The sequence below is a fragment of the Nerophis ophidion genome, linkage group LG19, assembly GCF_033978795.1.
Source record: "Nerophis ophidion isolate RoL-2023_Sa linkage group LG19, RoL_Noph_v1.0, whole genome shotgun sequence".
NCBI classification, from domain to species: Eukaryota; Metazoa; Chordata; class Actinopteri; order Syngnathiformes; family Syngnathidae; genus Nerophis; species Nerophis ophidion.
The window spans coordinates 39488493-39502433 of NC_084629.1; the positions used below are offsets into that span (position 1 = coordinate 39488493).

Genomic DNA, 13941 nt, shown 5'->3' on the forward strand with positions numbered 1-13941 from the left:
AACTTGTTTAAGTCGGGGTCCACGTTAATCAATTCATGGTACAAATATATACTATCAACAGAATACAGTCATCACACAAGTTAATCATCATAGTATGTACATTGAATTATTTACATTATTTACAATCCGGGGGGTGGGATGAGGAGCTTTGGTTGATATCAGTACTTCAGTCATCAACAATTGCATCAACAGAGAAATGGACATTGAAACAGTGTAGGTCTTATTTAGTAGGATATGTACAGCCAGCAGAGAACATAGTGAGTTCACATAGCATAAGAACAAGTATATACATTAGAAGTACATTTGAGTTGTTTATAATCCGGGGAGATGGGATGTGAATGGAGGAGGGTATTAGTAAAGTGTTGAAGTTGCCTGGAGGTGTTGTTTTAGAGCGCTTTTGAAGGAATATAGAGATGCACTTACTTTTATACCTGTTGGGAGTGCATTCCACATTGATGTGGCATAGAAAGAGAATGAGTTAAGACCTTTGTTAGATCGAAATCTGGGTTTAATGTGGTTTGTGGAGCTCCCCCTGGTGTTGTGGTTATGGCGGTCATTTACGTTAAGGAAGTAGTTTGACATGTACTTCGGTATCAAGGAGGTGTAGCGGATTTTATAGACTAGGCTCAGTGCAAGTTGTTGTACTCTGTCCTCCACCCTGAGCCAGCCCACTTTGGAGAAGTGGGTTGGATTGAGGTGTGATCTGGGGTGGAGGTCTAAAAGTAACCGGACTAGAAAATTCTGGGATGTTTGGAGTCTAGATTTGAGGGTTTTGGAGGTGCTGGGGTACCAGGAGGTGCAAGCGTAATGGAAGAAGGGTTGAATGAGAGTTCCCGCTAGAATCCTCAAGGTGCTTTTGTTGACCAGAGAGGAGATTCTGTAGAGGAATCTCGTTCTTTGGTTGACCTTTTTGATCACCTTGGTTGCCATTTTATCACAGGAAAGATTAGCCTCTAGAATGGAACCTAGGTAGGTGATCTCATCCTTCCTGGTGGTCACAATGTCACCCACTTTTATAGTGAAGTCACTGACTTTCTTAAGTTTGATATGGGACCCAAATAGGATGGATTCCGTTTTACCTAAGTGTATGGATAGCTTGTTGTCAGCGAGCCAGGTGCAAATATTGAGGAGTTCAGCACTGAGGATTTGTTCCACCATACCAGCAGGGAATGTAGAGTTACGAGGTTCACAATCCAGTCTTTATCTTAAGAGTAGAGAAAATTACGTTTTTGGTGTGTTTAAGGGATAACTTACCAATTCTCTCCACAGGTTCAGTTTCAGCACATGGCTCACTGAAGTCTCCAGTTCCATTGAAGTTGATGCCGGCCACTCTAAATCGGTACTTATTGCCCGAGCAAAGTCCAGTCACCACGTATTCTGCAGCACGCAGTGTCTTCTCGTGGGTTTTCTTCCACTCCTCTGTTCCAGTTTCCTGCATTTCCAGTAAATAGCCAATCACATCAGCTCCGCCATCTTCCACTGGGCGAGACCAGGCCAGGCTAATGCTGTCAGCATGGGTGTCCATGATGCGAGGAACAGAGGGTGGTGCGGGGGTGCCTGTGACGGGAGAGTCAGATTCAAAATGATTTTTTTTATCGTCCCACAGGCGATGCTTACAACACCGGATTCTAACAACACGGCTAGTGGTTATCAAGTTGATCGACTTTTTTGCAGAGCAACGTACACCCGTGGTTTCAGCACACCAAGTTCGAACTTAAGAAGGAATTACCTAGAACGTATTTCAACGTAGTGACTAAGTCAGGGGTCGGGAACCTTTTTGGCTGAGAGAGCCACGAAAGCCAAATATTTCAAAATGTATTTCCGTGAGAGCCATATCATATTTTTTAACACTGAATACAACTAAATGCGTGCATTTTTAAGTAAGACCAACATTTTTGGGGTGTAATAAGTCTCTTCTTCTTTTTAATAACATTGTTATTCTGAAGCTAGCCAATAATAAATAAAATGTCATGTCTGTTGATCATGTTTTGGTTTGGCCATGTGCTTTTTGTCCTTTGGACTCTTTAAGTTCCTGTTTTTTTCCACTCCCTTGTCTGGTTTCCTTGGTTACTCATTTTGTCCACCTGTCTCTGGTGGACAAAATGCCTGAGCACTAATCAGAGGCAGTATTTAAGCTCGTCTTTGCCAGTCAGTCGCCCTGGCGTCAATGTGATCTTTTCTTGCTCTGTGCTGACTTTGTTTCATGCCTTGCCATGGTTTCGTGCTTCATGCCATGCCAAGTAAGTTTTGTTTGATTTATGTTCATAGTCTGTTTATGCGTTAGCTTTCTTCCTGAGCCCAAGTTATGCCTCCGCTGTGAGCGATTTTTGTTTGTATCTTTTTTTTTTTGTTTGAATTAAGTCATGTTTTTACCTAAATGCCATGTCCCGAGTAGTCCGTCTGCCTTCCTGGGAGAACGACCCCGCAGCAAGCTGCGACCCCCCCCAATCATGACATAAAACACTTCTTACCATTAATGCGACTTGGATTTAAATGCATGAGAATGTTTTCTATTTTGAACGTTATTTTTAGCACTGTGAATTCCAGTGGAATTATTCATAATTATCGTGTTAAGCAATGTCAGCTAAGATTTATCTGAGAGCCAGATGCAGTCATCAAAAGAGCCACATCTGGCTCTAGAGCCATAGGTTCCCTACCCCTGGACTAAATTGTAGGGGCCAGGCAACAGCATAGCAATGATGCTTGGATTATCTTCCTGGCAACCGGTGAGTTCTGTAATCTATAATAGACACAACTCTACTATATTGGATGTAAGAAAGACTATTTGGGTGATATGTCATTCTCAGAGGACTCTAATATTGAATCATTTAGAAGGCCGCAAAAACTTTAAGCTTTAACTGTGAGAATATTTGAATTATGAACAATAATTCTACTTTGCAGAAATGTGTTTACCACAGTTAGGCCTGGAACCAATTGGCCGCAAGAAACGAGGGACGACCCTAGATCTAAAAACTGCTCTTAACCCTTCTATTATGTTGAGGGTCAATTTGACCCATTTCAGTTTTTGTGTTGATCAAAGTACTGGTTATCCTTTCTTTTTCTCGCTGAAATTTGGTGACTTTTCCTCATCTAGGGTCATGAACTGGTGTGTAAAATCCGGACACTTTGTTGAGTAGTGGAATGTCTTGCAGAGTTTGTATACAAAGATGATGTTGCGGGTCATTTTGACCCAGACGCTTTAATGTGGGTAAATAGCCAAAATAAACAAGTCTCTTTGGTGTACTTTTTACTTTGATGTGCAATTATTTGTATTTTGATTGCCTCTGAGACCCAGAGCCAGGTGTGTGAAGAGAGGGAACTTTCTCAAACTTGTCCTTGTCACTGTTCTCATGTCATCTCTTTGACAAGCTTACCAAAAATTAGCTCCAAAAGGATGACATCTGAGGAGACAAGGACAAGTGTGAGAAAGTTCCCTCTCTCCACACACCTGGCTCCGGGTCTCAGAGACAATCAAAATACAAACGATTGTACATCAAAGTAAAAAGTAAGTCAAGGAGACATGTTTATTTTTGGATCTGAACAGCTATTTACCCACATTAAAGCGCCTGGGTCAAAATGACTCGCAACATCATCTTTTTATACAAACTCTGCACAAACATTCCACTACACAACAGTGTCCAGATTTACACACCAGTTCATGACCCTAAATGAGGGAAAGTCACCAGATTTCAGCAAGAAAAAGAAAGGATAACCAGTACTTTGATCAACACAAAAACTGAAATGGGTCAAATTGACCCTTAACATAATACAATTGGAATAAAAAATGTATTGTAGATAGATAGATAGTACTTTATTGATTCCTTCAGGAGAGTTCCTTCAGGAAAATTAAAATTCCAGCAGCAGTGTACAGAGTTGAGATCAATTAAAAAAAAAAAAAAAAAAGTAAAAAGTAAATAATGGGGGTTTAAAAGGAAACAAAATAGAGAAATATTACAAAAAGAATAAAAACAATGCGAATAACAATATAACAGTCACTTTTCTAAATGTTTATATAACCTAAAATAAAATTGCTATTGGTTTAACCTATTTTCTTGACTGTTTTGAGTGCATTTACACAGTATGGGTCAAAACGACCCGCAACATAATCAATGTCATTTTCCCCAACATAATACAAGGGTTAAAAGAAATGCTACTGGGATATATTTTCCTCAGTTTAGTCTGGTGTAAGAATAAAATCGTTTCTAAAATCAGTTTATCAAATCTGTCTAGATTACAGGCCTCGGTGGTTAAGGTTGATTAGACTTGAATGTGATCTGTGACTAACTATTTACAATTTGTTGCAAAAAATATTTGGAACGAAGCAAACTGGATTTACCTGTGGGGACTCTGCAGACCACATAGAGTGACACCTCACTGGGTTCACTCTCCCCAGCCTTATTGATTGCCACCACCCTGAACTGGTAAATGTTGCCTTCCGTCAATCCAGACACCTTCAACGTTGTGTCGAGGTGTGCTCCAGTCCTGTTCACCTTCACCCAGCGGGCACTCTTCTTCTCCCGCCTCTCGACAAGATAGTGGATCAACGGACTGCCGCCATCACTCTCGGGCTTTAGCCACTCAATGGTTGCAAAGTCTTTTCCGGACGTGAGGATCTCAGGCGCACCCGGCGGAGTTGGAACAGCTGTAGAACGACATCCGTTTGACTATTTGAATCCACAAAGGTCACACACAAAAGCTAGGTGCCGTACATGGTCGCTGGATTAGGTTATTTCTGCAATGCTAATTGACAAGTCCAAGAATATAGAACAGAGAAGGGGTTCTCAAACTGTGGTACGTGAACGCGGGTTCCATCTAGTGGTACGCCACAGAATCACTTGGGTGCCACTGTAATTTTGCCTTTGAGCATGAGTGAAAAATGCACTACCGGCCTGGAAAGACCTGATAAGTCCGAAAGCAGAGAGATGGTAAAGTCTTATCTGGTGCTTGGTTCTGGACAGTCCCACTCCTCAATACTTCAGTAACTTGCCAAATTCTCACAGGAATGAAACAAAAGTACAGTGTTACTGTTCAAACTGTGTGTACTGTCACAGTACAGTGGCCTAAATACGAAATACATCTTTACCTTTTCCATGTTTTAAACGAATAACCTGTTAGGCTACTGTTGTTCACAATGGTTGTACTTGGAGTGCCCCGTTTTTTCCGAGGTGGCACTTGATGAAAAACGTTTGAGAACCACCGCAATAATTCCAGCTATGAATTCATGAATGAAATATTCGACACAAGTTTTTTGCAAACTGTGGATGGGGCACTCACTGAAAGTGTTCCTGGCAACCATAGGCTCCGACTGCAGAAGGACTCCAGCTCCATACTTGTTGACTCCTCGGATCCTGAACAGGTATTCTGTGTTCTTGAACAGTCCGGTGATGTTGCAGGTCAGTTGCTTGCACTCGGTATGCATGATGACCCAGCTGAGTCTGTTGGTGTCTCTCCTCTCTACAAGGTAGTGAGAGATGTCATCACCCCCATCCTCCAAAGGAGGACTCCAACGTAGGGTGCAGGAATCCTCAGTTATCTTGCTGATCTCAATGCTGCCGTCACATGGTCCAGGAGTGTCTAGAAGTGATGGATTAAGTTAGTCGTTTTTGTCTTCTTCTCCGTCTACAAATTTACCAGGACAATCACTTACCAAGCACTTTGACGTTGACCTCAACAGTCTTGGTTCCGCTCACATTCTTGACGGTGAGAATGTACTTTCCGGTATCATCTCTGTCACAGAACTTGATGATGGCCATAGCCCGATTTCTTGTGTATTGCAGGTGGTATTTTTCACACAGCTCCAGCTCCCTGTTGCCTTTGGACCAGGATGCTTTGGGGTCAGGCCTGCCGCCCACAGCAGCGTCCAGGACCAGATCTGAACCAGCTCTCACCGTGACAACTTCAGACAAGAGTTTGCCATCCAGCTGGGCCTTTGGTGGTTCTGTTGGATTGCAAAGGGTAGATCTTCTTTATGTTTGGAATTATATATGTTATTCTTATTATATATGATTGTATAATATATTTTCATGACTATTTACATTGTAGATAGTCACATAAAAACTATGAATGAACTATTAAACAAGACAAGAAGACTCAGATCTAAGTAGAAACATGGCCACTGTACTCTCTGTACAGTCTTCCACCAAGTTCTGCCAGAAAGATTGTACTCCTCCTTCTTTATTTGACATTCTCCCCCCACTTGCCCACTGCTGCTTCCTGAGGGAAGTGGGTCGTAAACAGCGTTGCCTCCGGTTACCGAACAGTTTGAAGAGAGTTCGTCAAATTGTTCAAAAATAGGTCCATAAAATAGTTAAAAGAGAGTTTGTAAAATACTTCCTCTGGAAGTTTGGCAGATCCTGCCATCCGTCCGATTTGAAGTCCCAGTGGAGTTTTACAAGACTTCTTCTTGATCGGTTTCAAAGACAGCCTTTTTGTCTTCTTGTCAGGAACAGAATCTAATACAAAGTTTTTTGTGATAATTTATAAAGTTATCACAACCCTGCCCCAAGTGGAGGAGTTCAAGTACCTAGGAGTCTTGTTCACGAGTGGGGGAAGAGTGGATCGTGAGATCGAAAGGCGGATCGGTGCGGCGTCTTCAGTAATGCGAACGTTGTATCGATCCGTTGTGGGGAAGAAGGAGCTAAGCCGGAAGGCAAAGCTCTCAATTTACCGGTCGATCTACGTTCCCATCCTCACCTATGGTCATGAGCTTTGGGTCATGACCGAAAGGATAAGATCACGGGTACAAGCGGCCGAAATGAGTTTCCTCCGCCGGGTGGCGGGTCTCTCCCTTAGAGATAGGGTGAGAAGCTCTGCCATCCGGGAGGAACTCAAAGTAAAGCCGCTGCTTCTCCACATCGAGAGGAGCCAGATGAGGTGGCTCGGGCATCTGGTCAGGATGCCACCCGAACGCCTCCCTAGGGAGGTGTTTAGGGCACGTCCAGTCGGCAGGAGGCCACGGGGAAGACCCAGGACACGTTGGGAAGACTATGTCTCCCGGCTGGCCTGGGAACGCCTCGGGATCCCCCGGGAAGAGCTAGACGAAGTGGCTGGGGAGAGGGAAGTCTGGGCTTCCCTGCTTGGGCTGCTGCCCCCGCGACCCGACCTCGGATAAGCGGAAGATGATGGATGGATGGATATTCTAACAGAACACACGCGGAGTTATGTACTTCACAAAAAAAGGTGAAATAACAGAAAGACGTACTATATCGTAGTTTCTTCAAAATAGCCACCCTTTGCTCTGGTTACTGCTTTGCACACTCTTGGTATTCTCTCGATGACCTTCGAGAGGTAGTCACCTGAAATGGTTTTCACTTCCCAGGTGTGCTTGAAGCTCATTGAGAGAATGCCAAGAGTGTGCAAAGCAGTAATCAGAGCAAAGGGTGGCTATTTTGAAGAAAGTAGAATATAGTACGTTTTCTGTTATTTCACCTTTTTTTGTTAAGTACATAACTCCACATGTGTTCAGTCATAGTTTTGATGCTACAATCTACAATGTAAATAGTCATGAAAAGAAATAAAACACTTTGAATGAGAAGGTGTGTCCAAAGTTTTGGCCTGTACTGGATCTCATGAGCAAAAGTCTTACCAAAGTCTGTTTTGCACTGCACGGAGCCAGTGGACACGGATGGGGCGCTGAAGACCTGGTTAGCATTCTTGGCAATGATTCTGAACTCGTAGGGTTCCCCTTCTCCCAGGGCAGTAACAGTATAGAACGTGTCTACCACATTTGTGTAGTTACACTTCAGCCAGCGGCCCTCACCAGTTGGAGTGTATGGTTTACGTTCAATAATGTAACCCACGATTGGACTACCACCATCGTTCAGTGGAGCCAACCATTTCAGCGACACTGTAGTTCTGGTTACATTTGTCACTTCTGGCTTACACGGTGGATCTAGAAGAAGACAGTTATGTCAATAAAAACGTAGAACTGATTGACGTTTATTGTGGCAAACAGTACTCACCAACAGGGTTTTGGGCAACTGCTCCTTTAGAGGCTTCACTGGCTTTGCTGAGACCAGCATTGTTCATGGCATAAACTCGAAACTGGTACTCTAGACCTTCAACAAGGCCTTCCACCTTGTAGAAACACTCAAAGCATGGGATCTTGTTTTCCCTTACCCAGAGAATATTATTTCTCTCCTTCTTCTCAATCCAGTAGCCCGTCACCTTGCTGCCACCATCATGGTAAGGCTCTTCCCATTTCAACGTCATCGTGTTGGAAGAGACATTGAAGACGGACGGCCTTGTTGGGGGTCCAGCAGGGGCTATAATGACAACATTGGGTTTCATCCGTGACTGATTCAAGATGTTATGTTCTGATCAAAACTGTTGTAATGCTGAATTGATGTTCAGGTTTTTGGAATTGCACTTACTGTAAGGATGCTCTGCAACGATGGTTTCAGACTCAGTAGGCTTGCTAATGCCAAATCGGTTTTCAGCGGAGACCCTGAAGGTGTACTGCATGTACTTGGTCAGATGAGTAACGTGGAGCGACGTGCGCTTCACACTGGAGTTGATAAGCTGCCAGGCAGACGAACCAGATTCACGCTTCTCCAGAATATAGTTGGTAATGTCAGTGCCGCCGTTATCCTCCGGCGCATCCCAGGTAACAACACAAGACTGAGAGGTGATGTTTGTGATTTCAACAGGCCCCATTGGTGGATTGGGTTTACCTGTAACATTTACGTTGATATTAAATGTCTTGCTTCCGGTGACATTCTCCAGAGTCAGGTAGTATTTACCACCATCACCCCTCATGGCATCCTTGACTGATATGCTTGTTCTCTCTTTAGTTACTGTAATGGAAACTCTGTCTGAGTTCTTCAGCCTCATCTCCTCCAGCCTCCAGGATACTTTGGGAGCGGGTCTCCCACTAATTGGAACATCGATAGTAAATGTTCTGCCAGAGTTGCAAGTGATCATCTGGTTCGGAATCTCACTGAGATCAGCTGCAGGTTCAATATGAGGCTCTTTGACCAAGACCGGTGTCATGGTTTCCCTGGGTGTGCTGAGGCCAGACTCATTCTTTGCCCTCACACGGAAGTGATACTCATCACCCTTGTTGAGTTTTTCAATCACATAGGAGAGATTCTTGGTGTTGCCAACCACTACCCATTTACCTGTTCCGCTTGGATTTGCCTCAACGATATAACACTGGATACGGCTACCACCGTCATGCTCTGGTTTTAGCCAGCTCAGAGACACAGAACTGTCTGTGGTGTCGACAATATCCAATCTCTTTGGAGATGCTGGCTCAGCAGTGGCAACGACAGGCTCTGTTGTCTCGAAAGCTTCACCGACACCATGCTGGTTCTCTGCAGAGACCCTGAAGAAGTATGGTACCCCCTCCAGCAGGTCCTGAATCTTCATAATACCCTGAGTGCACTTTCCCCCAGACTGCTGCCATGTGCGACGGCTTGCCTCACGTCTTTCAACGATATAGTGGTGGATTCGTGCTCCACCATCATTAAGTGGCGGCTCCCATGTAAGTGTAACTGAGCCTCTGGACACCTCCAGAAGGCCTACATCCTGAGGAGGCCCAGGAGTGTCCATGACTTTCACAGTGAAAGTAATAGCCTTGCTACCACTGCTGTTTTCCAGGTTAACTGTGTATTTACCAGTATCATTTCTGGTGCAATTATCAATAAGTAGAGTACTGCTGCCCTCCGAAGTTGAAACCTCTGACATGACACTTAGTTCTCCTTCTTCTTTCACCCAGGTGGCGGTGGGTATAGGCTTTCCCCTATATTGGACACCTAGTGTCACTGAACCTCCTGCCTTGACAATGTGCGTCTGCTTGAAGTTGGCATCGATATCCACCTGTGGTGGTGCTAATCTATCAATGGCCTGAGCAGGTTCTAGAGTTTCCCTGTCCTCACCTCTTCCGACAAGATTTACAGCCGCTACACGGAACTTGTATTCAGCCCCAGTATGCAGAAGAGTCACTGTATACTTTGTGTCTGCCACCAGCTCTTCATGTACTCTATTCCAGTCAGTTTCATCACCCTTAACCATTTCGACAATGTAGCCCAGTATCTCAGATCCTCCGTCATCTGCAGGCTTCGTCCATTCCAGGCTGATGGAGGTATTAGTGGAGTCTGACACGCAGACCACAGACGGAGCACATGGGATATCCTTTGGCTCAACAGCTTTAATGGGAATGGAGATATTACTGGGTGCTCCAACACCAGCATCATTAACAGCCATGACCCGGAACTCGTATTCCATGTCCTCAATGAGGCCGACAACTTTGTGACCACATTCAGTGATGGGTTTCTTTGAGAGCACCTTGTAGAACCGAACTGTTTTCTTCTCGCGTTTCTCCACAATATAGTATTGAATGGGGTTTCCGCCATCAGACTTTGGAGCAGCCCAGGCCAGAGTTATGCTCTCCCCCGTCGTTTCAGTGGCGTCAGGAGTGCCCGGTGAATCGGGAGTAGCTGAAGAGAAATTGTTAAGGGAAACTTGTGAGGACAAAACCAAACGCATGTTATTACGTGACATTTTTCCATCTGTTGACTTACTATATTGAAGCTGTGCAATAATAGGGCAGGATTCCAACGGCCTGCCAGCACCAAACTTGTTTACAGCTGACACCCTGAACTGGTACTCATTTGTTTTGATCAGTTTGGTTGCAGTGAAACTGCACTCCTGGCATTCCTCTGACACCAATGTCCAAGAGATCTTGGATGTTTCACGTTTCTCGATGATATAATGTGAAATTTCTGAGCAGCCATCATTCTCCGGTGGGTTCCAGGATAGAGTGCACCGACCCTCTGAGATGTTGCTGAAAGCGATGGGTCCTACTGGTTCCCCAGGTGTGTCTACATCACATGATGGAGATTGAGTAAAAGTTCAACTTGAATCAATGGACATTATGTATTGACAAAACTGAGAAAAAACAAAAACTATCTACCTTGAACTTGAACCAGGAGTGTCTGCTTTTTGCTGCCGGATCCATTGATAGCTTCAACGGTGTAGAGGCCGCGGTGAGTACGGTCAGCATCTCGGACAAATAGAGTGCTGTATCCAGCTACGTTGATAATATCCATCATCTTTTTGGTGATTTCCACACTGTCTTTGTACCAGACCACTTTGGGAACAGGTCGTCCAGTGATGGCCACCTTCACTCTGATGTTGTCTCCCGCTTTAACAGTCAAACCATCGAAATACTCTCCACCAAATTCAATATGAGGAGTAGCTTCAGGAGGAAAGGATATAGGTAAGTTCACAATAAATGATCATCTCCGGTTAACCTCCTGACTCAATCTGTCTGATCTTCACTTACCATTCTCACTTCTGACCACGATCAAACCTGACGAATTGGAAGGTGGGCTGACAACACCAATGGCATTTCTAGCAATCACTCGGAACTCATAGCGCTCATTCATAGACAAACCAGGCACAGTATACTGGCAGTCATGAACATCAATCAAGTTCGCCTTGAACCAGCGCCCTTCTCCCTGTCGTTTCTCAATGGTGTAGCTAGTAATCTTGCTACCTCCATCACGCTTTGGGGCGTCCCATTTCAGCGTTATCGAGTCACTCGTCACATCAGTGTAGTCTGGCTGGCCGGGAGGATCTGAGAGAAAGAAATAGAAATTTTAATTTTCTTTTGCAAAAGATCTGGCAATAATTTGAGAAGACAGAATCCACAGTAATGTAAGTGTATAGACTGTGTCAGAACTCACCAACAGGGCTCACGGCCATTACTGGCTTGCTGCTGTCACTCAGTCGGCCGTGGCCAGCATCATTCTGTGCGTACACTCTAAACGAGTACTCAAGGCCTTCAATCAATCCCAAAATTCGATATTCGTTTTCTTTGATCAGCATCATGTTCACCTTTTGCCACATGATGCTGTTATTTTCCTTCTTGTCCACATGGAAACCCTGGATGGGGGTACCACCATCATAGATTGGCTGTTCCCACTGGATTGTCATGCCATCGTTGGTGATATTATACACAACTGGCTTGCCCGGTGGGCCAGGAGGTCTGAACTGGTGCTTGGCGATTACCATCTGTGATACCAGAGGCTCACTGACACCATACTTGTTCTCAGCACAGACTCTGAACTGATACTGGACACCCTTGATCAGGTTTGAGACTTTGAACTGAGTTCCCGCCACACTGGAACAAGCCATCTTCCAATCAGGCTGACTAGTGTCACGCTTCTCTATACTATAACAGTTGATGTCTCCCCCACCATCATCGTTAGGCTCATCCCATGACATCATGATGCTTTCTGATCTTACTTCATCAAGACGGATAGGTCCAACGGGCTTTGATGGGGGTCCGAGTGTAATGACATAGATATGGAAGGACTTTCTGTTGATTTTGTTGTCAAGAGTTAGTGTAAATTTACCCTCATTCTCTTTCTTCACATTCTTTATCATAAGAGTGGCTTTGTTCTCAGTCTTCTTGAAGCGAATTTGATCACTCTCCTTCAGAGGAAGGTTGTCCTTTAGCCAAATGATTGATGGCTTGGGTTTACCTCTGTATGGCAGCTCAATGTGGACATTATGTCCTAAACGAACACAAATTCTTCCATCTGGGTAGTCTGCAAGGCTTGCTTCGGGTGTGATAATGTAGTCAATCACCTTGATAGATCCTATCTTCACAAAGTCGCCCTGACCCTTGTCGTTTCGAGCAGCAACTCTGAAGAACATGTCTGAGTGCTCTTTTAGTTTTGTCACCTCAAACTCACATTGTCGGGTCGTTCCTCCCAGAGCCCATTCCCCATCTACTGCTTTCTTTTCAATTATGTAGTCAGATATGATACTGCCGCCATCATAATCAGGCTTTAGCCACTGCAGAGTGACAGAGGTTTTAGAAGAATCCTTCATAGAAACGTCTTTAACCGGTCCAGGGGTCTCTGCGGCCTTCACTGGTTCAGGTGTTTCACATGGTTCACCAACACCGTTCTCATTCTCTGCTAGAACACGGAAAAAGAAGGATGCCTTTTCGGAGAGATCTTCAATAGTATATGATGTCTCGGTGCATTTGCTTGTCACTGCAGAGTAGGATCTTTTGGAAGAGTCCCGCTTCTCAACAATGTAATTGGTAACCTCAGCACCACCATCAAGGAGTGGAGGCTCCCAGCAAAGACTGACTTTTCCACGAGTTACTTCTTTCAATGTCAGGTTTCTGCATGGACCAGGGGAGTCCTGGACCTTCATGGACAAGGTCATTGTCTTGGGCTCTCCCACACCATTCTCAATTTTGATTGTATACTTGGCAGTGTCAAGTTTGGTCACTTCACGCATAACAAGAACCGTGGCTGTGTCTGAGTGGTGGAATTCATAAGATGGGTTGCTGTCAATGCATATGTCTCCTTTGCTCCAAGTTGCAGAGGGAGCCGGCCGACCCTTCAGAGGGACGGAGAGCTCAACATCCTTGCCAGCCTTCACGATATAGTGAGTTCTCATGGCCACATCTGAGTCAATCTGGGCTTCCTCTGTGAATAGGATATTTTTGTCATTTAAAAAACAGGAAAATGGCGGCTTGCTCGGGCTGTGTTTTAATATCTTCAAATTCACTCACCAAGGATATCCTTAGCCTGTACAGGCTCAGTCATCTCCAGCGCCTCGCCACGGCCTGCGCAGTTGACAGCAGAAACTCTAAAGAAGTAGTTAACATCTGGCTTTAGGTCGTGTACAGTGTACTCGGACATCTTGACCTCTCCCTTTGAAGAAATCATTTCCCAGTCTTGTTCTCCCTCAGTAAGTTTCTCCACCATGTAGCTGGTCACTTCACTGCCCCCATCCCACTCCGGCTTAGACCACCCCAGAGTTATAGAGGTCTTTGTGGAATCCATCACCTTAAGCTTGCAAGGCTCATTTGGTGTTTCTGTAAGTCATAAATAAAGTCTCTCAAGTCATTGAAATAAAAATAGTATATGTGGATCTCTACTCTAATTCTTGAACCAGTGAGTTTAACGACTT

General features: G+C 44.6%; 1 protein-coding gene across 1 annotated transcript in view; it reads right to left on the bottom strand.

Annotated features, from left to right (window-relative positions):
- The window catches only part of LOC133538371 (titin-like), a 263574-nt gene that overhangs the window by 21746 nt on the left and 227887 nt on the right, over positions 1 to 13941 (bottom strand). The window contains exons 204-215 of the mRNA XM_061879957.1: positions 13541 to 13846; positions 11691 to 13454; positions 11288 to 11581; positions 10916 to 11200; positions 10524 to 10823; positions 8373 to 10439; positions 7962 to 8264; positions 7586 to 7891; positions 5648 to 5938; positions 5275 to 5574; positions 4337 to 4642; positions 1255 to 1557 (exon numbers count right to left, since the gene is read on the bottom strand). Of these exons, the coding sequence (XP_061735941.1) occupies positions 1255 to 1557; positions 4337 to 4642; positions 5275 to 5574; positions 5648 to 5938; positions 7586 to 7891; positions 7962 to 8264; positions 8373 to 10439; positions 10524 to 10823; positions 10916 to 11200; positions 11288 to 11581; positions 11691 to 13454; positions 13541 to 13846 (6825 nt within the window). The remainder of the gene's footprint in view (positions 1 to 1254; positions 1558 to 4336; positions 4643 to 5274; positions 5575 to 5647; positions 5939 to 7585; positions 7892 to 7961; positions 8265 to 8372; positions 10440 to 10523; positions 10824 to 10915; positions 11201 to 11287; positions 11582 to 11690; positions 13455 to 13540; positions 13847 to 13941) is intronic.